The following is a 22,617-nucleotide window of genomic DNA, read 5'->3' as shown; positions in this document are numbered from 1 at the left end:
AGAGACCTGGGACCCAGCAGCAGCGAGAAGACTCTCAGCCTGGAGGTGCTTAAGCAAAATACTTACATTTGTTCTTTTTTATTTGCAAAGATAAATGCATTTATATTACAATTTTTATTTACATTTCAGAATATCCCAAAGCATTTTACAGCTGTTGAAGTGCCTTTGAAATGTTGTCTTTGTTGTAATATTGGAAATACACTTTGCTCAAATCTCTGCAGCGAGATTTGAACTTAAGTTTCTGACTTAGAAACGAGAGTGCTACAACTGGCCTATGAATGATATCAGCTATATTCAGTATCTGCCATGACCAATGTATCTATTCCCTTCTGTGTTACCTGGCATCTTTTTTTAATACTATATTGTTTTCCTTCTATCAACTTCACAATTCACCCTGGTCTTTTTTTTAAAACAAAATACTGGTAACAATCCAAATATGCTAGAGTAATACATTGAAGTAACAAAAGTATGGATATCCTCATTAAACTTTTGTTTCACATTAATCTTTATAATCCAGTGAGTTCCAAGTTTTGGATGCTCTATCCTTTCTCCTTATGAGAACATGCAGTTTCTGTCTGGAGACATTTTGAAGAACCACCATAGCTCTTGCCAATCCTGATTCCAGTTCATCCTTCTCAAATCACTGAAAATGTCTTGTATCTAGAGGAATAGTTATACCTTTTAACTTTTAAAAAATCCTTTCTATTAATATTTCAACATAAATGCAGCCCAATCACTATAATCTGTTTTCATATGGGACTACATCCAGTTTGCCCCTTTTCATTCTCCCTAACTAGATTCCTTAAGGTTGTTATAGCCGGGCGGGGGTAATGAGGATAAGTTCCCATACCTATTAAATGCTCCCAATGGCTTATGACTCAGATAGCCTCTGACAACCAAGTTCAGCTCCTGGCCTTCATGTGTGGTTTAGCTACTAAGCCCAGTGGAACTGTTTCTACTGACAGAAGGGGAAAAGGCAGGTTACTGGTGCATTAAAACCAGTTGCTTCAGGCAGATGGGGCTCATCAGTCATGGTTGGTAGCTCATCTAGGAGAAGGAAAACTCTGATCTCAAACCTCCACTACCTTGTGGCTGTACCCACTCATCGGGAAGGCTTTGGGAATAAACCTCAAGGGAAAATACTGAATCCCACGTCAAGTTCAATGTTGACTGGCAATTCCTGCGATGTTGCTGGTTTGCTGGTGCCAAACTGTATTGATCTCTGTCATTCCTTTGGGTTCATCAGATGCGTGTAAGGAAAAAGTAAATAGGTTAGAACTTTACTCTGTAGAACGTAGAAGATTGAAGGGAGATCTGATAGAGGTATACAAAATTATGCAGGGTATAGTTGGGGTAAATGCAAGCAGGCTTTTTCCACTGAGACTGGGTGAGACTACAACTAAAGGTCATGGGTTAAGAATGAAAGGTGAAATGTTTAAGGTGAACTTCTTCATTCATAAGGTGGTGAGAGTGTGGAACGAGCTGCCAGCACAAGTGGTGGATGCAACTTCAATTTCAACATTTAAGAGAAGTTTGGATAGGTACATGAATGGGAGATGCATGGAGGGCTATGGTCCGGGTGCAGGTTGATGGGACTAGGCAGTTTAAATAGTTTGACATGGACTAGACGGGTCGAAGGTCCTTTTTCTGTGCTGTAATTTTCTATGATTTTAAGCACATTAGACAGCAAGAGCGAAAGATAAATAAAACCAGAAAGAACTGCAGATGCTGGAAAATTAAGGTTTAAAAAAATCAAAACACTGTGGGTATGCACATAAGGTAGAGAGAGAAATAGATAGCATTTCAGCTTTATGACATTTCAGCAGAACTGGGAGAATTTAGAAATCAATTAAGTTTTAATTTGCAGAGAAAGGAGAAGGCTGGACAGAACTAAGGAAATGTTTGTGAGGTATGGAAACCAAGTGACACAAGTGGCAACAGTGCCTGCTGAGAGATTGGGGTGGAAGCAAGTTTTGTTGACCGTAACTGACCTCCACAGACATATCCCTCAACCAGTACCACAAACATTTGTCCTTCAGTTTGAATTGGTTTTCATCCTACCAAGACATTCTATTTATTCCTACTATCCTTCTCCCTTCTCTGCAACTTAACGTTTGTTTGATTTCTTGAACCACCTTTCATGCATCTGTTATTGAAGATAAATTTAAGTCTTGTTCTCCTCTAAAACATACCTAGTTAACTGAAGATCAAGTCAAAACTTGAGCTCATGGGAATTGCCGAGCTGCTTAAATCTCAATAGTTAAAATATTTAAATACTAGTTTCGGATAGCAAATTAAGTCTTCCCTAATCCCCCAACTTCACAACAATTTTGACCTACTTTAAGGTCAGAACCTATGAATCAAAAGGGATAATAGTAACTATTGAGGACATAAAAACAGAAAGTAGCTACTGAGTCTGTTTCAGCTACTGAGTTGTGTCTCAACTCCATTTACTAGCTTTGATTCTGTAAACTTATTATTTTAATATGGAAAAATTCTATCTATCTCAGATTTTCTAAGATGGGATATTAAGGTTTTAAAAGCTAAGGTAGGGGAAGAGACAAAATGCTGAAGGAACTCAGCAGTCCAGGCAGCATCAATGTATCTCTTTCACCAATCAACTTCCCAGCTCTTTACTTCACTCCTCCCCCACTTCTGGTTCCACCTATCACCCACTACCTTGTGTTTCTTCCTTCCCTCTTCCCACCTTCTAACTTTGACTCCTCATTTTTTTTTTCTCCAGTCCTGCTGAAGGGTCTGGGCCCGAAACATTGACTGTACTCTTCTCCATTGATGCTGCCTGGCCTGCTGAGTTCCTCCAGCACTTTGTGTGCATTAATTGGATTTCAAGCCTCTTCAGATTTTCTCTTGTTTGTTAAATAAAACAGTTAATGTTGAGTCCTGAAGAAGGGTCTCGGCCCAAAGTGTTGACTGTTCATTCATTTCTATAGATGCTGCTTAACTTGCAGAGTTCCTCCAGCATTTTTCTGTGTGTTGCTCTGGATTTCCAGCATCAGCAGAACCTCGCGTTGATAAAGATAGTTAAGAAAAAAATTAGCCTGATTTACTGGAATTGCAGAATAGATCTGAGGGACAAAATTACTGAACTGGTAAAACCCACCTAATTTTCAATCGATTCATCACAAAAGAATAATTATATTCTATAACAGATAGATGATCTATTCCACCATATTATTCTCTAACAAAATGATTTAAATAACCTTATTACGTAGAACACCCCAATAAGTTTAGTAGGATCATCAAAGAAGATCGATCAATAAGTCACATGAAGAGATGAACTAATGATAAAGTCTGCTCAAAAAGGAGGTTCTGACCTTAACGCAGGTCAAAACTGTTGTGAAGTCGAGGGCTTAGGGAAGACAAATCGCTATCCAAAACTAGTGATTCAATATTCAAACTGTTCAGATTTAAGTAGATATCTTTATTCACCTATCAAATTATTTATGTTTACAGTGGTTTTATTTCCATATTTATAATTAACAACATACCTGTAGGCATTTGGGTCATCAATATCATTTACTACTTTATCACGAGCAAAGCCTGGCTGTTGGGGAAAGATTAAATATGTTAGAGTTTTCCTCACTGGAAGGATGTGCATTTCATTCTTAATGTTTGAATATATCAATATCAGAAAACGTGTTTCATGTGCACGCAGGTATAAAAACTTGGAGAGAGTGATTGACCTGAAAGTAAAGTGTGTGTTTAACTTTTAATAATTTATGGGATGTCAGCATTGTTGACAAAGAAGGATGTGCAGGTAAAAGTATATAAAAATGCACATCTTGTACAAATATACACAAATGGATAGATATCGGCTTGTAGTTTGATAACATTTACAGAGGTGAGCTTCCAAGATTTAAAAAAAAACCTTCAGCAGAAGATTCCACTTCCAGCAAACATGAAAGTGCAATAATGGTTTGGATTGGATATTGGTTGGGAAGCAGAAGATGAAGAGTAGGGATGAAAGTGCTCTGTTTGATAAGAGTGTGATATATAGGAATCTCAGTCAAAGTCCAGTTTATTGCTATTTGCACAAGAATATATATGTACAAGTACAATGAAAAACTTACCTGCAGCTGCCAGCATCAATAAGCCCAGTACTTTTGAGAAAAACATAAATTATATCATTTTTAATGAGAAAACACATTTTAAATTATCTGGATATCAGAGAAACAATTTGCGTACTCAAGCTTGCAGACGACACTACTCTGATAGAGGTAGTAGGATGTGTGGAGATTACTAAAGAAAATTCATAGGTTGAGCGAGCACAAAAAATTCTACAGATGTGGGATTCTGGGAGAACCATCAAGAATGACCCAAGAAACTTATTTTAAAGGCAATGGGTACAGACAGCTTTTTTACACTTATGCAGATTTGAAAATGGAAGACAAGTTAGAAAAGTGGTAAAATAAATGTATAGAAATGAGTAAAATGTATAGAAAAGGTTTGAATGAGGGGTTGAATGCCAAGCATATGAAAACTGGATGGAGGCAAATGATATTATTGCGTTAAATAGGCAGTCATGAATATGCGTTTACAAGCCCAGCTCTTGGTTATATATAAAATCAAAATTGCAGATGACTGGGTCGGGCCTAATTTAGTGGTGACTGAATGGACTGTAGAGGTGAATGGCTATATCAGTAGGACCTTTTCACTATATAGTTGGAAACAATTTCTGCTAATGCCTCACGGGATATCAGAAAAGTACCATAACAAATGAAATAGAGCACAGTGATCAAGAGAGGTGGAGTGAACTGGGAATTATAAATATCAATTTTAATGTTGGTCGCATATTTTTGGATAATGTTGTGAAGGAACAGTACTTAGGTGATACATACAGTAGGAGATGGTTAAAGATGGATGTTTAGAGGCCTAATGGGAGGTAATGGGAGTGGAAAGAGAAGACACTACAAGTGACTGCACAGCAGGGTAGATAAGTACAGAACCTTGGACATGACAGGTGGGGAATAATGCAGACATCACTGTCAAAGGCTTCAGTAAAATTGAGAGGATGAGCATGTTATAGTTTATCAAAGCCACTTGTAGGATGCCGCTTGTGACTAATAAGTTTAATAAGCAAAGAGAACCTAATTGGAAGGAATCAAACAGGGGCCTGTGGGAAAGACAGATATAAATTTGAAACAGGTGTAGCAGTGCCTGTGAGAGTGCATTTTGAGCTTTTTAGCATCCCGAACAGCTTTTGGTCAACTTTTCAAACTGTCTAGTCATTCCCTTCTCAAACACCTTTTCATTAGCATTAAGCAGTTAGTGCTACCATCTGGGCTGCAGTTCCTGTTGATGCCATATCGAGAGCTTTGACTGAGTTCTCAACCATTCACATCTGAAAGTACTGGCCCTCCACCTTTCAACACATAAAGCTCGAACTGCTGCGGCCTACCTATGTCACATTCACTTGCTTTGCCTTTGGGAGACACTTCTTCACTGATGAAGGTCTTTAGTATCACTGAGGTCTTCTCTAAGGGTAGCTTAAAAAACAGCCCGTGTAGTCAGCCACTGCAATTATAGACAAAACTGACCCTGCATCCAGCTCCATTTTCAGTTTTTCACCAGACACATCTATTGTTATTTGCATCATGGGAGGATTGGCCACATCAATAATATTTTGGCTTTTTGCACCGTTCCAGGACATTTTGTGCATTTCATGTTCTAAACTCTTTTTCTGTAGTTCTGCTGTATCCTTTTCTGCAGTCTCTAACAATATGGCAATGGCCAATGTCCGTTCTAAGGTTACATCTCTTTCGGACAGTAACCTCTTTTCAGTCCTTAGAATATGCATGCCCCATACAAGCCTGTTCCTTAATGCATCAGAAAGTCCACCTCTAAAGGTACAGTACTGGGAAAGTTTGCACAGTTCTGTAAAGTATTCATCCTTTGACTGGTTCCTCTTGTAAAATCTAAATCTCTCAGCTAATACCAGTGGTTTAGGGTTCAAGTGATTTTGTAAAATTGTAACAATTTTATCAAACATCTTGTTTGCTGGCTTTTCAGGGGTTACTAAGGAGCACAAGAGACCGTATATCCTAGGACCCATTAAACTAAGAAGTGTGGGGTCTTTCTTTTGCTCTTCCATGTTGTTTGTGTTACTTTACAGTTCCACCCTCCTGATATATGACTCCCAGCCTTCATTAGTGCTATCAAATTCGTCAACTTTCCTGACTGAAGCCATTGTCACGTTATTTTTACTTGCATCTTTCACAGTGCACTGTTACGCGTGCATCCCTTTGTTAGTGTCTGTGATGGTCCCTTACTGTGTAACTCTTTCCTCTCGCTGTTTCGTCCCAATACTGTCAGTGCAGTTCGTGATATTTTCCGACACTCAGGTTTGTACTCGTCGTTGTATCTATGCAACTACATATTGATTAAATAAACAGACGCATGCAGGAGATGGCTTTAACTGGTGTATTCACATTGCAGCAAGGGGGGGCAATGCACATGCGCAGACAACATATCAATACGTAGGGCTAAGGGGAGTCATTGCTCTAAAAGTAATAGATTCATATATTACACCTTCTATTAAAGTGCATGACCATACACTTCCCGACACTGTATTCCATCTACCAGCTCTTTACCCATTCCCCTAATCTGTCCAAGTCCTTCTACACCCTCTCTTTCTCAACACTACCTGCCCCTCCACCTGTCTTTGTATCCTCCATAAATTTGTCCAAATCATTGACATATAGCATAAAAAGAATCAGTCGCAACACAGACTCCTGGAACAGCATTAGTCACCGGCAACCATGCCGAAGAGGATCCCTTTTCTTCCCACTCTGCCTCCTGCCAATCAGCCAATGCTCTATCCATGCTAGTATCTTTCCTATAATACCCTGGGCCCTTAACTTGGTCAGCAGCCTCATATGCGGTACCTTGTCAAAGGCCTTCTGAAAATCCAAGTACACAACGTCCACTGATTCTCCTTTGTCTATCCTGCTTGTCACTTCTTCAAATAATTCCTACAGATTTGTCAGGCAAGACTTTCCCTTAAAGAAATCATGCTGACTTTGGCCTATTTGTCATATGCCTCCAAGTACCCCAAAACAACATCCTTAACAATCGACTCTAACATCTTCCCATCCATTGAGGTCATGCTAACTGGCTTATAGTTTCCTTTCTTCTACCTCTCTCCCTTCTTGAACAGTGGAGTGACATCTGCAATTTTCCTTCTTCACCACAAAGCTACTCCAGAAAGCTAACTCGGAGGCATTCCACAAATTCTCACTCTTGGGTTTATAACATCAACCTGAATTTCCCAATCTATCTGCATATTGAAATCCCCTATGACTAATGTAACACTGGCTTTTTGGCATTTGTTTCCTTTATCCCACTCTAATTTGTAGACCACATCCTGACTACTTTTTAAGAGGTCTGTAAATAACTCCCATCAGGGTCTTCTTACCCTTGCAGTTTCTAACTCTGTCCACAAGAATTCTCCATCTTCCGATTCTATGTCACTACTTTCTATAGATGTAATTTCATTTTTAATCAGGAGAACTGGAAAAACTCGGAAAGCAGCAATATTTTAAATAGCAGACTCATTGTTTTATGTTTACACGTCTTTTTTCTAAATATTCCCAACGAAGAAAGAAAGTCATTGCCTGAAATGTTAACTGTGTTTCTCTCTCCACAAATGCTGCCTGACCTACTGAGTGTTACCAATTTTCTACTTTGTTAGATTTACAACATCTGCAGTTACTTTCTGAACACTAATTCCTGTGATCCTTGCAATGACTTTGTTAACTATAGGTCTGATAAAGTGTGAGTGATGTGTCGTTCACCAGAATGGGATCTCCTAAGGTTACCACTGGAAATCTTACTCAAAGTGAGGCAGAACAGACAAATAGTACCCTTACATTAAATATCAAAACTCTAAGTCATTTTGAGTACAAGGTCCATTCATAGTTCAGTGAAAAATTGACAATGACTTGAAGTCTGACTCATGTGCATGTGCAAGCATTGTCAATGTACTGCAATTCAACCACTGAGGTTTTGTGACCTCAGTTCTGGAGTGCACGGGCAGTTGTTGAAAAGTTTCCCATTTGTCCCACAAATTAGGAAGCTTGTTGGAGATGAGCTGCTGCACTTCAGTGAGAAAAGATAAAAGAAAATAATTGGGACAATGATGCAGGCTTGCTTGATACTGGCATTCACCGAGATTGGCTTTATGGTGAACCTGTTGGTTTGCATACCATAGTGAAGCAAACACAGATGGAGAAAAACAGAATTTGAGAAGTGAGCTCTCTTCTGTTGACAGAGGCTTTAGGGAAATTGACAAAGATGCTTGTTGGTGTTCTCCCTCCTTCTGTCATGGAGTTGTTGCATAATAAACATCAAGTCCACTTATTTGTGATTTGGGAAGCTCTTTGGCCACTGGTTTAAGGCAGTTAGAGGGCCGTGTCAAAGCCTCCCATAAATTTCAGGTTTGGAACACTGACAGTATTGGGAAAAGTCCAATCCACTCCACCCAACATTTTAAGAACAGCTTTTTTTCCTCTTCCATCAGCTTTCTGAACAATCCATGAACCCATGTATATTATCTCACTAATTTGCTCTCTTTTTGCACTTTTTTATTTTTGTTTTTCTTCTAGTAACATAGTGATTTTTCATGTATTGCTCTGTACTGCTGCCAGAAAACAAGAAGTTTCAGAATGTACTGTAAGTCAGTGATAGTAAACCTGATTCTGATTCTCTCCTGCACTGAAGCCCTAAGTGCCGAATTGACACCTCAAGGTCTGTTTGAAAAACAAAAAAAATTCATTGATTCTTAGGAATCTCTGGCCCGTGGCCACTTAAAGCAAAGGCAATACATTCAGCTGATACCAAGGATGTCAACTCTGTGCATCAGGAGCATACAGCAGCCCTGTGTAAAAGGTTGAAGAAACTCTCTCTCTCTTCAGTTGTCCATCGAAATCCGATGACGACATCCACTCCTTTAACGGTGAGATCTTTGATGACTATACAGTCCTATCCTGGACCCACAAGCTCTATTGCAGGTGGGACATGTATATGTGGTAGTGGTAGTGGTAGCAACCATGGCTGCATTTCTCCTGGCTCTCTTCTGCTGTCTTCTGGTTGTTCTTTTCATCTCCAGAATACGAACCTCGACCCTACACAGCTGCGGCCAAGTGATACGGTCAGCAGCAACATCGTCCAGGTCCTCGGGTCTGATCTTGCACTTCCTTAAAGCATTCTTCATCTGATCCTTATAGCGCTTCTTCGGCCCTCCAGCTGAGCGTCAACCATGATGTAGCTGGCCGTATAACACTCTGCGGGGTAGCTGACATGGGGGCAACCTTATCACGTGCCCCAGCCACTGCAGCTGACGCTGGGTGATCATGGCCTCAATACTCCTGCAGTTGGTCTTTACAAGTATTTCAGTGTGAGGCACCCGCTCACGCCAGGTAATTCCAGGATGCGCTGGAGGCAGCTTATGTGGAAGCGCTCCAAGGACTTGATGTGATGGCTGTAGGTTACCCAAGCTTCACAGCTATAAAGGAGGGTGGTGACACAGACTGCTTGGTATACGGCGACTTTTGTGGAGGGACAAAGGCTCCTGTTCTGAAAGACTCTACGCCGAAGTCTCCCAAAGGCAGCTGATGCCTGTCTAAAGTGGCTCTGGATGTCGTTGTCAATGTCGCTATCCTCAGAGAGAATGCTCCCCAGATATTTGAAAGATGGCACTACTGACAGCTTTTCATCACCAACAGTGAAGGCAGGTAGAGTGGGTGGGACACTGGTACTCCACTGGCAAACCACTTCTGTCTTGGTGGTATTGACAGTCAGCCCCATCCTGCTGGTACGCTCTCACCGCCACAGCAAGGACAGTCTGAAGATCCTCCGGAGTATGGGCCACAAGAGCACAGTCGTCTGCATACTGCAGCTCCAGGACCCACTCTCTATGGAGTTCGGTGGTTGCGTAGAGCCTCCTGATGTCAAAGAGGTTGCCATCTAATCTGACATCCACTGCCACACCACCTCAAGCACTACTCACTCAACTATCTCTTCAAACACTTCCTGTGGAAGAGTCTGCAGTTCCCACATTGTCCTCATTTGTCAGCTCACACCCAGAAAATTGGAGTGAAAGTGTGTCATCCTCGTTCTTAAGGGATCCTAAGGAGCCTAAAGACACGCACTCAATATTTCAAGAATAGCTTCTTCCCCTCTGCCATCAGATTTCTGAATGGACAATGAACCCATGAACACTACCTCACCACTTTTTTGCTCTCTTTTTGCACATCTTGTTGTAATTTTTAATTATTATTGTTATTATGTATTGTAACGTACTGCTGTTGCAAAACAATAAATTTCACAACTAATGCCAGTGCAACTCATACCGCAACAGCAAATACCTACTTAGTCTGTGCTGCAAATTGGAAATCCATAAAAATGGAATTTTGTGGTGGGCTTGAGCTTGGTCATAATTGGAAAACAGCAGTCATAATTTACAATTATAAATCATTACATTGAACTTACCCTAGGAATTGGCACAAGGGCTCGCTTTCCTCTCATTAATTCACCAAGTTCCTCTTGAGGAAGAATAGCAAAGGCAAAGATGTTGCTATCAGCCCCACACGTGAGCAGAAACTGTTCATCGTGACTGATACAGATTTGATTGATGTGGCCATAATTATTATCATGTACATTCAGACTCCAGAATCCTTGCATGGATTTCAGTTTGTAATCATTTGGCTTAAGAGGATATACTCGCACAGCTCCATCTTCCATGCCACAAAATAGAAGGTCCTTTTCAGAACTTGAACAAAAAGAAGTGCAAGTGAGTATCTTTGGACTAGTTGTGTTGTCTTTGCACTGTAAAGAGTGCATCCACATTGAAACTAAACTAAATACAGCTTTTTCATTCTTTCATTAACAGTTACATCTCATATTGGAAGGAATAGCTACTTTATGTACTCTCATAGAAACATAGAAAGTAGGTGCAGGAGTAGGCCATTCGGCCCTTCGAGCCTGCACCGCCATTCAGTACGAACATGGCTGATCATCCAACTCAAACCCCTGTACCTGTTTTCTCTCCATACCCCCGATCCCTTTAGTCACAAGGGCCATATCTAACTCCCTCTTAAATATAGCCAATGAACTGGCCTCAACTGTTTCCTGCGGCAGAGAATTCCACAGATTCACCACTCTCTGTGTGTGAATCTCATATTAATTGCTGGCACGCCACACGTTTTCATGTCATTGTGGTTACAAAAGTATTGTTTTAATTGATGAGCTAAAGCTGGATTTAAGCTAAAATGATATGAATATAAGCATGAAGTTTTATCACCAGCATGAGACTCCCTCACCATTTTCCTGCTCTCTTTTTGTGGTGGGGTTGAACTTGGGAATGCTTCTTTTGGGTGTTACCATTTAAGCCAATTAGCAGGGACCAATCTGATTCAAATTTTAATTACTTTTTGTAATGTCCAAGAATTAACACATTAATGCATGAAAGCAATGTTCTTTAGTACTCTGCAAAACAATTCAAACCAAATACAACGGAACTATATGATCTGGGAGTTGTCAGTAACACTATGGTTCAATCAGGTAATTAACATACTAAAAACAACTACTAAAATATAAAAAATATGTTCTCTTCATTATTTTCTAAGTCGCCTGTTGAAACAATGGTCAGGAATTCCCTTTGGACTACCTTTTGTAAAGTATAAATACTTCCAATATCACATGTTTGCCTATCCCTGTTACTTCACCCTCTAAGGCAGGAGTTCCCAACTTGGGGTCTATAGACCCCACAGTTAATGATGGGGTCCATGGCATAAAAAAGGTTGGAAACCCCAGCTCTAAGGTTTGTACAGTTCTTCATCCCTCACCTTCTGTGAATCTTTAACTTTAATAATCCTAGGATAGGCAAGAATAGTTCAGCTGATTAACCACCATGTTCTGAAAATTCTCCCTCTTTATCCTTTCTCTTTAAAAGATGCATAATTTTGCCTCATAATAGTTCTTGTTTGATAACATTCTGTTATCTGTCTTAAGGCCGATTTACACTTGTGCGTCAAATGTATGCCGTAGGTACGGTGTAGCCGCGCACCCTACGCTGTTATCTACTTCGAACCCTACGCCGTAGCCTAACGTGCACCTCTCCCAAAACGTAACTACGCATCGCGGCGACGCAGACCAAAACAACTGTGATTGGTCCGCTTGGTAGCATCGCATTTCCTCCTACGCTGCAATAGCTTCCCATTGGGCGACTAAAGAGCAGGGAAGGAGCTCTGGCTGCAATGCTTTCCATAAAGCTTTACAGACCTCCGAAATTATGGAGGACCCTGTGCTTGACACCAGTTTGTAGCTAGCTGCTACAGCCTGTTGACTTCCACCTGAAGCTAAAACTCGAATGGTGATTGCCAGTCTCTGAGTACACTGTGCGTACACTGATGCGAAGTAAATGGTTGGAGATGATGAACCAAATCGTCAAATCTACCTGCTGACATCCAAAAATATTTGAAATGCACTTCCTCGTCCATGTCTCTCAGTGACCGGACAGGCACAGAAGATTCACCCTCCTTCAGTTTCAGTCGCCATTGTTTGTAGTTTGAGTTTCTTCGTGTTGAGTTTCAACATGAAGAAATTCAACACAGTGGCATAGAAACCCCCAACGCCAGCTAGCGTTTTGGTGGTGAATTGCAGACACACCAACGCACAAGTATAAATGCTCACAACGGTGTAGCCCACTTGCGTAGGCTACAGCCTAAGCTAGTACACACAAATATAAATCAGCCTTTAGGGGTGTTCCACTATGTTATGGATGACAAACAAGTGCAAGTTGTATAAAAGTCAAGATTGAATGTTGAATCTGTTTTTGAAAAAATTCTAGTAAGACCAAAGTTGAAGTACCACATATAGTTTAGGGCTATACACTTAGATGTTGAATTATTAATTTAGGTAAGAGTTAAATTACTGTTTAGCATGGCCTACCTGAATATCATTTTTCTGATTGGGTTTTCAGTTGCATCTTCAATTGCTATGAAAGCAAATGGCTCTTCCTCACTCTTGGAGCTGTCCTCACTAATTCTCTGATCATCTGCGAATTTACAATGGTAGAGATAGCCACAATCATAATCGCCCTGAAAAAGTACATTAAAGATAGTCAATAAGGTTTCAAGCCAACTGGCCCAAAACCTTTCAAACCCACCTATAAAGTCTGCTTCCATTACACACCAGATCAATTTCCATACCGTATACCCATGTCATTGAGACATTTGACCCCTTCCTGCACTGGAATATCAGCTATCTTGTAGCTGGATGCAAGAGTAAAAAGCTAAATACTAGTCACTATTAGTATCAACTGTCACAAGGGTGAGGAGCCCAAGATCCTTATCAATGCAAGCTCAAAAGTAGGTCTCATTGTCATGCATCAACTCTCTATATGTGCTGACCTCCCATTTGCCATCTCAAATAAACATGAGCTGATCCAAAACTCAATTAACATATTCTAGGTTCACTAATTTACATTCATCCACACCCTTTTGGTCGGTGATCTGCACTGGTTCCTGTTTTGTCAATGTCTTAGTTTTAACATATTCATTGATATTTTCAAATCCCTCTCTGATATCATACTTCATCTTTCCTATTGAATTCCTCCCAAACATCTACACTTTTTTCCATTCCTTGAATTCTGCAGCTCTAACATCCACAGAAATGCAATAGAAATCATAATTATACACATAAGCAGAATATGCCCAAGCTTATGACAAATGACATATTTTCTGACTCAGGTACAGATCTTACGTATTTCATTTCATCCTTGCAAAGAAACATTGTAAAGCTTAGTTAATATGACAGCAAATGCAGAGGCAACAAACAAAATCAGGAGGAGCTTAGGAGGTGCCTAACGGCAACTCCTTTGCTTGCTTCTTCGGAAACAGCTCTATTTCCATTTTTAATATCTCTATTTTTCCCTTTCAGGGTTCTTTTGAAGACCCTTACCTGGAGTTACATACTGACTATGGTTCTTTGTGGGAATGGGACCTGCACTCGGGGTTTCACGAATAGCCGTTGTTCGGCATGTCAAGGGCTCGGCCTAAGAGTTTCGCTCACCTTCGGAGGGCTGAGATCTCGTGGCTCTGGAAAAGGGTGGATTGGAGGTCGGTGTCATGGCAGGAGATTGGTGTGTAGCAAAAGATAATTAGACCTATTACATCTGTGCTAACTCTGAATGGGATGATTGACAATTTATGTACCATATATCTACCCAACTCCATTTCTTCACTACAGCATTGAAGGAATCATGAATGATCAGAAATGTTAATTTTCATGTGAACTTTAATCCAAAGCCCCTATGAGGTAGATGTAAAAGATCCTTACATATTATTTTGAAGCTCAGGGGTGTTATAATCAGTGTTTTGTAAACCAACACCAACAAAAGCAGATTGGTGTTTCCTACCACCTGGCAGTCTGATCAGCTTGTGGTATACAAAATGGCTGCTCCATTTCCTACAGTCTAGTTTTCCAAAGCACTTCATTGTTGTAAAACACTTAGACAAACTTTCTTTATTTCTCTATCAAAACCATCTTAAACTTCTGAGCAATAAGACTTACCATAGATAACCAGAAAGTGTTTGGCTTTGAATAGAAACCACACAATATAGGACTAGGCTGAATGGGGATGTAAATCATTGGGAGTTCCTCCTCTTCCTCCTCTTCCTCTTCTTCAATGGCCAAACCTTGATTTTCTTCTTCCATTTCTTTCTGTTTTTTGAGCCGCTCTTGCTTTTCTTTCTCTTTTTGCTCCTTTACTTCCTTTCTCCGATTAATCTCTTTGTTCCTCTATCCCAACACATATGTAAGATCATCAATTAGAAATACAGATATTAATTACCTCAGCATGCATCCCCACAATAATGCCTTTGGATTATTATTTTTTACTGACATCAGCCATCCCTCTGCCCAGAAAGCATCACAAATCAATGAAAAAAGCCATGATGTAGCAGGAGGTGAGAGTAAAACTACAGGTGTTATAGCTTATTGTTTGACAGAGGTAATAATACACCTGTACTGATAAGAAATTTAAGGAACCTTCATCCCTTGATCGTGGATATACTCAACAGTCCTGTGTAAAGCAGCAGCAACAACACAAGAGGCTCTGAAGCAACCTAGTGGGTCAGACAGCATCGCTGAAGAGAAATGGATCGTCAACCTTTCTGATTGAGACCTTTCATCTGGATTCATGATGAGGGTCTTGACCCAAAATGTTGACTCTCCATTCCCCCCTCACTGTATTTCTCCAGTGTCTCTTATGTTGCTCCAGATTCCGGCATCTGCAGTCTCGTGTCTCCTCTGTGGAATACAAGATCCTGATGATAATTTTTTGACATTTATTCATCGGATGAGAACATTACTACAATACCAACATTTATTGTCCATCTCCACTGCTGCTGGAATGAGAAGAAAGTTAAAAGTTTGCAACTCTGGCAGGGTCTGCAAGACATCACTTCCTACAAACCGAAACCCAATAACATGAATGGCAGTGATGCTTCATTGCCAGATGAACACAGCGCCTTCTATGCACGCTTTGAAAAGGAGAACACAACTACAGCTGTGAAGATCCCTGCTGTGCCTGATGACCCTGTGATCTCCGTCTCAGAGGCCAATGTTAGGCTGTCTTTAAAGAGGGTGAACCCTCGCAAGGCAGAGAGTCCCGATGGAGTACCTGGTAAGGCTCTGAAAACCTGTGCCAACCAACTAGCGGGAGTATTCAAGGACAATTTCAAACTCTCACTGCTATGAGCGGAAGTTCCCACTTGCTTCAAAAAGGCAACAATTATACCAGAGCTAAAGAAGAATAATGTGGGCTGCCTTAATGACTATCACCCGGTAGCACTCCCATCGACAGTGATGAAATGCTTTGAGAGGTGAGTTGTGACTAGAATGAACTCCTGCCTCAGCAAAGACCTGAACCCATTGCAATTTGCCTATCACCACAATAGGACAATGGCAGACACAACCTCAATGGCTCTCCACACGGCTTTAGACCACCAGGACAACACAAACACCACGTCAGGATGCTACAGGTGTCCCCTGCTTTCCGAACGTTCGCTTTACGAAACCTCACTGTTACGAAAGACCTACATTAGTACCGTTTTCGCTTTCAGAAGGTGTTTTCACTGTTACGAAGAAAGGCAGCGCATGATAAAAAATCAGCACACGATAAAAGGCAGCATGCGCCCAAGCAGCCGCTCTCCCCCGGATTCGGAACGGCATTGCTTAAACACGTTGCATTGAGCAGCCATTAGCAAGATGAGTTCTAAGGTGTCAGAAAAGCCTGGAAAAGCTCATAAGGGTGTTACACTTAGCGTAAAACTAGACATAATTAAGCGTTTTGATCGTGGTGAACGAAGCAAGGACAAAGTGAGTTTGGCTTGTGGAAGCTGACGAAGAAGATGTTGAAGAGGTTTTGGCATCCCATGACTAAGAACTGATAGATGAAGAGCTGATGCAATTGGAAGAGGAAAGGATAACAATCAAAACCGAATGCAGTAGTGAAAGTGAAGCAACTGCATGAGATTTTCGCTGCAATAATAAAGTACGACTTTAATTTTGAAAGGATACGTAGGTTTAGGGGATATTTGCAGGATGGTTTGAGTGCTTACAAAGAACTGTATGATAGAAAAATGCGAGAGGCTCAGCAGTCAAGCAAGCCTTCCACATCAGCCACAGCAGACGATGAACCTCGACCTTCGACATCAAGGCGGGCAGTCATAGGAGAAGATGAGCTGCCTGCCCTGATTGATTATGAGATGACACCCTTGTGTCCCATCACCCCAACCCCCAGGCCCCGGACAGATACTGTACCGATTCGCGGAGAATGCAGCGGTAGCCGGGAGGCACACAGCACATCTTAAAGAAAAAAGCCGAAATAAACATGCTAATTAATTAGGTGCCGCCTAGCACGTAATTGTCGGCCCAGAACAGAGGCGATGCAATCGGCAATCGGCACTGATCTGGGCTGACAATTAGGTGCCAGGCAGCACCTAATTAATTAGCATGTTTATTTCGGATTTTTTCTTAAGGATGTGCTATGTGCCTCCTGGCTACCGCTGTGTTCTTCGCGGCAATGTATCGGGTCGGCGGCCCAGAGGGTGGAGGCCACTGCACCACCCCAACCTGCGACGACTCAGTCTGACACACCATCATCAGTGTGCTCGGCGCTGTTTTCCCAATTCCGGTAAGTGATACTACACTGTACATACATTATTTCTACTTTATATAGGCTGTGTATTTTTACGTGTTATTTGGCAGCTTCATAGTTTAAAGGTTACTGCAGAGCACGTTTATGCCAACAGCGCATGCGTTTGATTTTCTGCCGAGAGCATTTGCGTGAGATTTTCGCTACGGAGATCTATGCAGGCAATTGTTGTAGAGAAGTATTTCTACTTTATATAGGCTGTGTATTTATCATATCATTCCTGCTTTTACTATATGTTACCGTTATTTTAGGTTTTATGTGTTATTTGGTAGATTATTTTTGGGTCTGCGAACGCTCACAAAATTTTCCCATATAAATAAATGGTAATTGCTTCTTCGCTTCACGACATTCCGGCTTACGAACCGTTTCATAGGAACGCTCTACCTTCGGATGGCGGGGGAAACCTGTATTCATCAACAATAGCTCAGCATTTAATACCATCATTCCCACAATCCTGATTGAGAAGTTGCAGAACCTGGGCCTCTGTATCTCCCTCTGCAATTGGATCCTCGACTTCCTAACCAGAAGACCACCATCTGTGTGGTTTGGTGATAACGCTGATGATCAACACTGGTGCACCTCAGGGGTGTGTGCTTAGCCCACTGCTCTGCTCTCTATATACACACAACTGTGTGGCCAGGCATAGCTCAAATACCATCTATAAATTTGCTGACGATACAACCGTTGTTGCTAGAATCTCAGGTGGTGACAAGAGGGCGTACAGGCGTGAGATATGCCAACTAGTGGAATGGTGCCGCAGCAACAACCTGGCACTCAACGTCAGTAAGACGGAAGAGCTGATTGTGGACTTCAGGAAGGATAAGACGAAGGAACACATACCAATCCTCATAGAGGGATCAGAAGTGGAGAGAGTGAGCAGCTTCAAGTTCCTGGTGTTAAGATCTCTGAAGATCTAACCTGGTCCCAATATATCGATGTAGTTATAAAGAAGGCAAGACACAGCTATACTTTATTAGGAGTTTGAAGAGATTTGGCATGTCAACAAACCCACTCAAAAACTTCTATAGTTGTACCGTGGAGAGCATTCTGACAGGCTGCATCACTGTCTGGTATGGAGGGGCTACTGCACAGGACCAAAAGAAGCTACAGAAGGTTGTAAATCTAGTCAGTTCCATCTTGGGTACGAGCCTACAAAGTACCCAGAACATCTTCAGGGAGCGGTGTCTCAGAAAGGCAGCGTCCATTATTAAGGACATCCAGCACCCAGGGCATGCCCTTTTCTCACTATTACAATCAGGTAGGAAGTACAGAAGCCTGAAGGCACACACTCAGCGATTCAGGAACAGCTTCTTCCCCTCTGCCATCCAACTCCTAAATGGACATCGAATCTTTGGACACTACCTCACTTTTTAAAAAATATACAGTATTTCTGTTTTTGCACATTTTTAAAAAATCTATTCAATATACGTAATTGATTTACCTGTTTATTTATTATTATTGTTTTTATTTTATTTATTATTATTATTTTCTATTATTCTATGCTAGATTATGTATTGCATTGAACTGCTGCTGTTAAGTTAACAAATTTCACGTCACATGCTGGTGATAATAAACCTGATTCTGAAGTCAACAGCATTGGTGAGTTCGGAGTCACATTTAAGTCAAATCAGAAAAGACTGGCAGAATTCTTTTTTTGAAATACATTAAAAAGATTAAACATTAGCTTTATTTGTCACATATGCATCAAAATATTGTGGAATCTGTCATTTGCGTCAACAACCAATACAGTCCAAGGATGTGCTGGGGCCAGCCCTCAAGAATTGCCACACTTATGGCATCAATATAACATGCTCACAATTAATTAACCCTTAGTAACCTGGACATCTTTGGAATGTGGAAGGAAACCGGAGCGCCTGGAGTAAACCCACACAGTCATGGGGAGAAATAAAAATGCATTGGACAGTGGCAGGAATTGAACCCTGATCACTGGCACTGCAAAGCATTATTCTAGCTGCTGTCCCTGGTTTAGTGAATTTAGTGAACTAGACTGGTTTACCTAAAACCAAGTATTTACATGGTTGTTGTTATTGAGTCTCACTATATTTTATGAATATTTCTTGGCTTATTTAATTACTTGAAATTAGTTCCAGCAGTGGTTGATTCTAACTCTTGTCTCTGGATCAATGGTCCAGAAATCTGGCTGTCTGCTCTGTAAGTTAACCACAATGTTACCGTGCCACCTCAAGAACTCATATTTATTGTCTTTTCTTCCAATTTCCAACAGGTAGTAAAACTGCCAGGAGAAGAAATCTAGGGACCTTTGAAGCTAACTTACAGCAATCACAATTCTGGCACAACTATTAGCTAGGAGGTGTGGCAGCTGATCTTATTTCCTTCTTTATTTATTCATGCTATGCTTATCTCACTGTTGGCAGCAACATTTACTGCATCACTAACTGCAACAACAGAAGAACTTGGTAATTGCTATGGGTCTATATACATTTCCACTAGTTTGCCCTTATCTATTCTATTATAACATTGGAAAACTAGCAGGTTGCCTGCAGAGCATCAAGAAAGCTCACCTCTGTCCCAGGATACCGACGGACTTTTACCACTGTACCATTGACAGCATACTCACCAACTGCATCTCAGTGTGGTATGGCAATTGTCCCGTATTGAAAGCATTCCAGCGGGTGGTGAAATCTGCCCAGCGGATTATCAGCACCCAATTGCCCACCATTGAGAATATCTACCATAAACGCTGCCTGAGCAGGGCGAAAAGCATTATCATTATCAAGCATCTCACCCTAATCATGGACTTTTTACTCTCCTCCCATCCAGTAGGCACTACAGGAGCCTCTGCTCCAGCACCAGCAAGCTCAGGAAGAGCTTCTTCCCTGAGGCTGTGACCCTGCTGAACCTCACATCACAGTGCTAAGCAGTATTGCAGCCATATTGGACTGTCTCAGTACTTTTATATTTGTATGCTGTAGCACTTACTTCTTATTTGCAGTTATTTTGTAAATAATACTATTCTTTTGCACTTCTGGTCAGATGCTAATTGCATTTCATTGGCTTTGTATCTGTACTTGGCACAATGACATTAAAATTGAATTTAATCTAATCTAATCTAATAATCTTTGTGTTATAAATCTATTTTCACATTACCCAATCCTACCATTATTTTCTCTGCCTTGTTGCATCTTCTTTAATAGATTTCAACACATTCCTCCTACTGAGGTCAAGCATATTCTTCATGCTATGATCATAGAACCACACTGCACAGAAACGGGCCCTTCAGTCCTCTGGCCCACGTTAACAAAAATAAACATTTATGCCAGTAATATTTGCCTGAATTTGACCCGCATTACTCTAAACCTTTCCCATCCGTGTACCTATCCAGATTTCTTTCAAATATTGTTAATGTACCTGCCTCAACTACTTCCTCTGGAAGTTCATTCCATTTATGGACCACCCTCTGGGTAAAAAAGGTTGACCCTCAGGTGTCCTTCTCCTCTCTCCTCTCACCCTAAATCGATGGCCTCCGGTTCTTGATCCCCCAATCCTTGAAAAAAGACTATGCATTCATCCTATGTAACTCAACAGTGTATACACTTCTGTAAAATCACTCTTTAGTCTCCTATGCCCCAAGGAATTAAGTCCCAATGTGCTCAGCCTCTCTCCATAATTCAGTCCCTCAAGTCACAGCAAATCCTCATAAATCTCTGCTCTCCTTCCAGCTTAATGGCACCTTTCCTACAGCAGAGTACTAAAGTTAAACACAATATTCCAAATGTGACTGCACTAATGTCCTGTACAACTGCAAACTAACGTACCAACTGCTATACTCAGAGCCTTGACCGATAAAGGCCAGCATACCAAAACCCTGCTTACTTGCAACATCACTTTCAGGGAACCATGTACTTGGCACTCCTGGGTCACTATATTCTACAGCATGCCCCAGGGTCCACACAGTTCACTATGAAAGTTCTACCATCATTTGTTTCCCAAAATGCGACACCATATAATTTTCCAAATTATACTCTATTTGCCATTCCTCAGCCCAAATACTCAACTGATCAAGTTGTCCCTGCAAATCCAGATAACCATCTCCATCTGTTTGAGTCACCTGGAAATTAACTAAACATGCCTTGTATGTTCTCATCCAAATCATTAATTTAGACAACAAAGAGCAGTGAGCCTAGTCCAAATCTGAAGAAGACTAGTCATAGGCCTCCAATCCAAAAGACAACCTTCCACCATCACCCTCTGCTTCCTACCATCAAGTCTAATGTGTATCCAATTTGCTAGCTCTTTCAGATCCCATGTTATCTAACTTTCCATAAAAACATTATTAAAAGCCTTATTGAAGTCCACTTAAATCACGTCTACAATCCAACCTTCATTGACTTTCTTGGTTTCTTCTTGAAATAAATTCATAAGACATGTTTCCCACACACAAAGTCGTATTGACTATCCCTAATTAACCACTGCCTTTCCAAATGCATTTATATCTTATCCTTCAAAATCCCCTTTAGTAATTTATCTACCAGTGATGTTAAACTATAACTGCCTTGCCTTCCCTTGTTAAATATTGTGGTTGTATTTGTTATATTACAGTATGTTGTAAACATCAATTATTTTGAATTTTGGAAGATGACAACTAATGCATTGCCACTTCTTTCAGAACCTTGGGTAGCAGTTCATCACATCTTGGGAATTTATCAGTTTTCAGACCCATTCTTCATTTTGTTTTATAATGCTCTGTAACCTTCACACAAACAAGATATTTTATTACATTGAGATGTATATGAGAACATACTAATTTGAATCTGATACTGATTCTGAATCAGTTCTTACAGGAAAAAGATTGTCTGTTGGCTGCCTAACCCCTTGGCATATCAGTTACTGATGTTCCCATCAGAAGTTTGTAATGGACCCATATCTCAGATATCAAGGATAGAAAAGTTGAAACAAAGGAGCAGAAAATTACGAGCTTGCCTACACTGAATTTCTGAGCAATAACGCTGAAATGAAGGAGAGGAAAGGGCTTCTTCACTTCAGTAGATATGATGACACAGTCACCTTGTACTCTTCCTGGAGTACCTTGTTTTTATAGTTTGTTAGGCTAGGGATTACTCCATCAAGTGATACATAAATTACCTCTATGCTGGATCTGATGCTCTTGAAATGGAAGTACTGTTTCTGAAGGGGGATCTGAAAAGTTAAAGTTGTGTCTATTTCCTCAGGCTCTGGACACGCCACTTCAACCACATATCCATTTTCACAAAATATAAGTAACGTATTTTTCTCCTAAAATGCAATAGTTAAATAACAAAGTTTTAAAAAACAAGAATTTTATGCACATACATTTAATCACGTTTTGTGATCTTTTCGATTTATGACTCAGCCCATCA

The 22,617-nt window shown here is 40.7% G+C and overlaps 1 protein-coding gene across 5 annotated transcripts in view; it reads right to left on the bottom strand.

The window, feature by feature from the left end:
- The window catches only part of LOC140199206 (cilia- and flagella-associated protein 44), a 227,791-nt gene that overhangs the window by 113,820 nt on the left and 91,354 nt on the right, over positions 1 to 22,617 (bottom strand). For all 5 annotated transcript variants that reach the window (XR_011886373.1, XR_011886374.1, XM_072260870.1 and 2 more), the window contains exons 15-19: positions 22,364 to 22,513; positions 14,593 to 14,820; positions 12,970 to 13,118; positions 10,510 to 10,789; positions 3,510 to 3,565 (exon numbers count right to left, since the gene is read on the bottom strand). Coding sequence is in view for 3 of the 5 variants with exons in the window: in XM_072260870.1 (XP_072116971.1) it covers positions 3,510 to 3,565; positions 10,510 to 10,789; positions 12,970 to 13,118; positions 14,593 to 14,820; positions 22,364 to 22,513 (863 nt within the window). In the remaining 2 variants the exon portion in view is untranslated. The remainder of the gene's footprint in view (positions 1 to 3,509; positions 3,566 to 10,509; positions 10,790 to 12,969; positions 13,119 to 14,592; positions 14,821 to 22,363; positions 22,514 to 22,617) is intronic.

This window comes from Mobula birostris, chromosome 6 (assembly GCF_030028105.1).
Source record: "Mobula birostris isolate sMobBir1 chromosome 6, sMobBir1.hap1, whole genome shotgun sequence".
In the NCBI taxonomy this organism is placed as follows: domain Eukaryota; kingdom Metazoa; phylum Chordata; class Chondrichthyes; order Myliobatiformes; family Myliobatidae; genus Mobula; species Mobula birostris.
The sequence above is the reverse complement of the archived record's forward strand: the minus strand, read 5'-3'. Positions and strand labels throughout refer to the sequence as shown.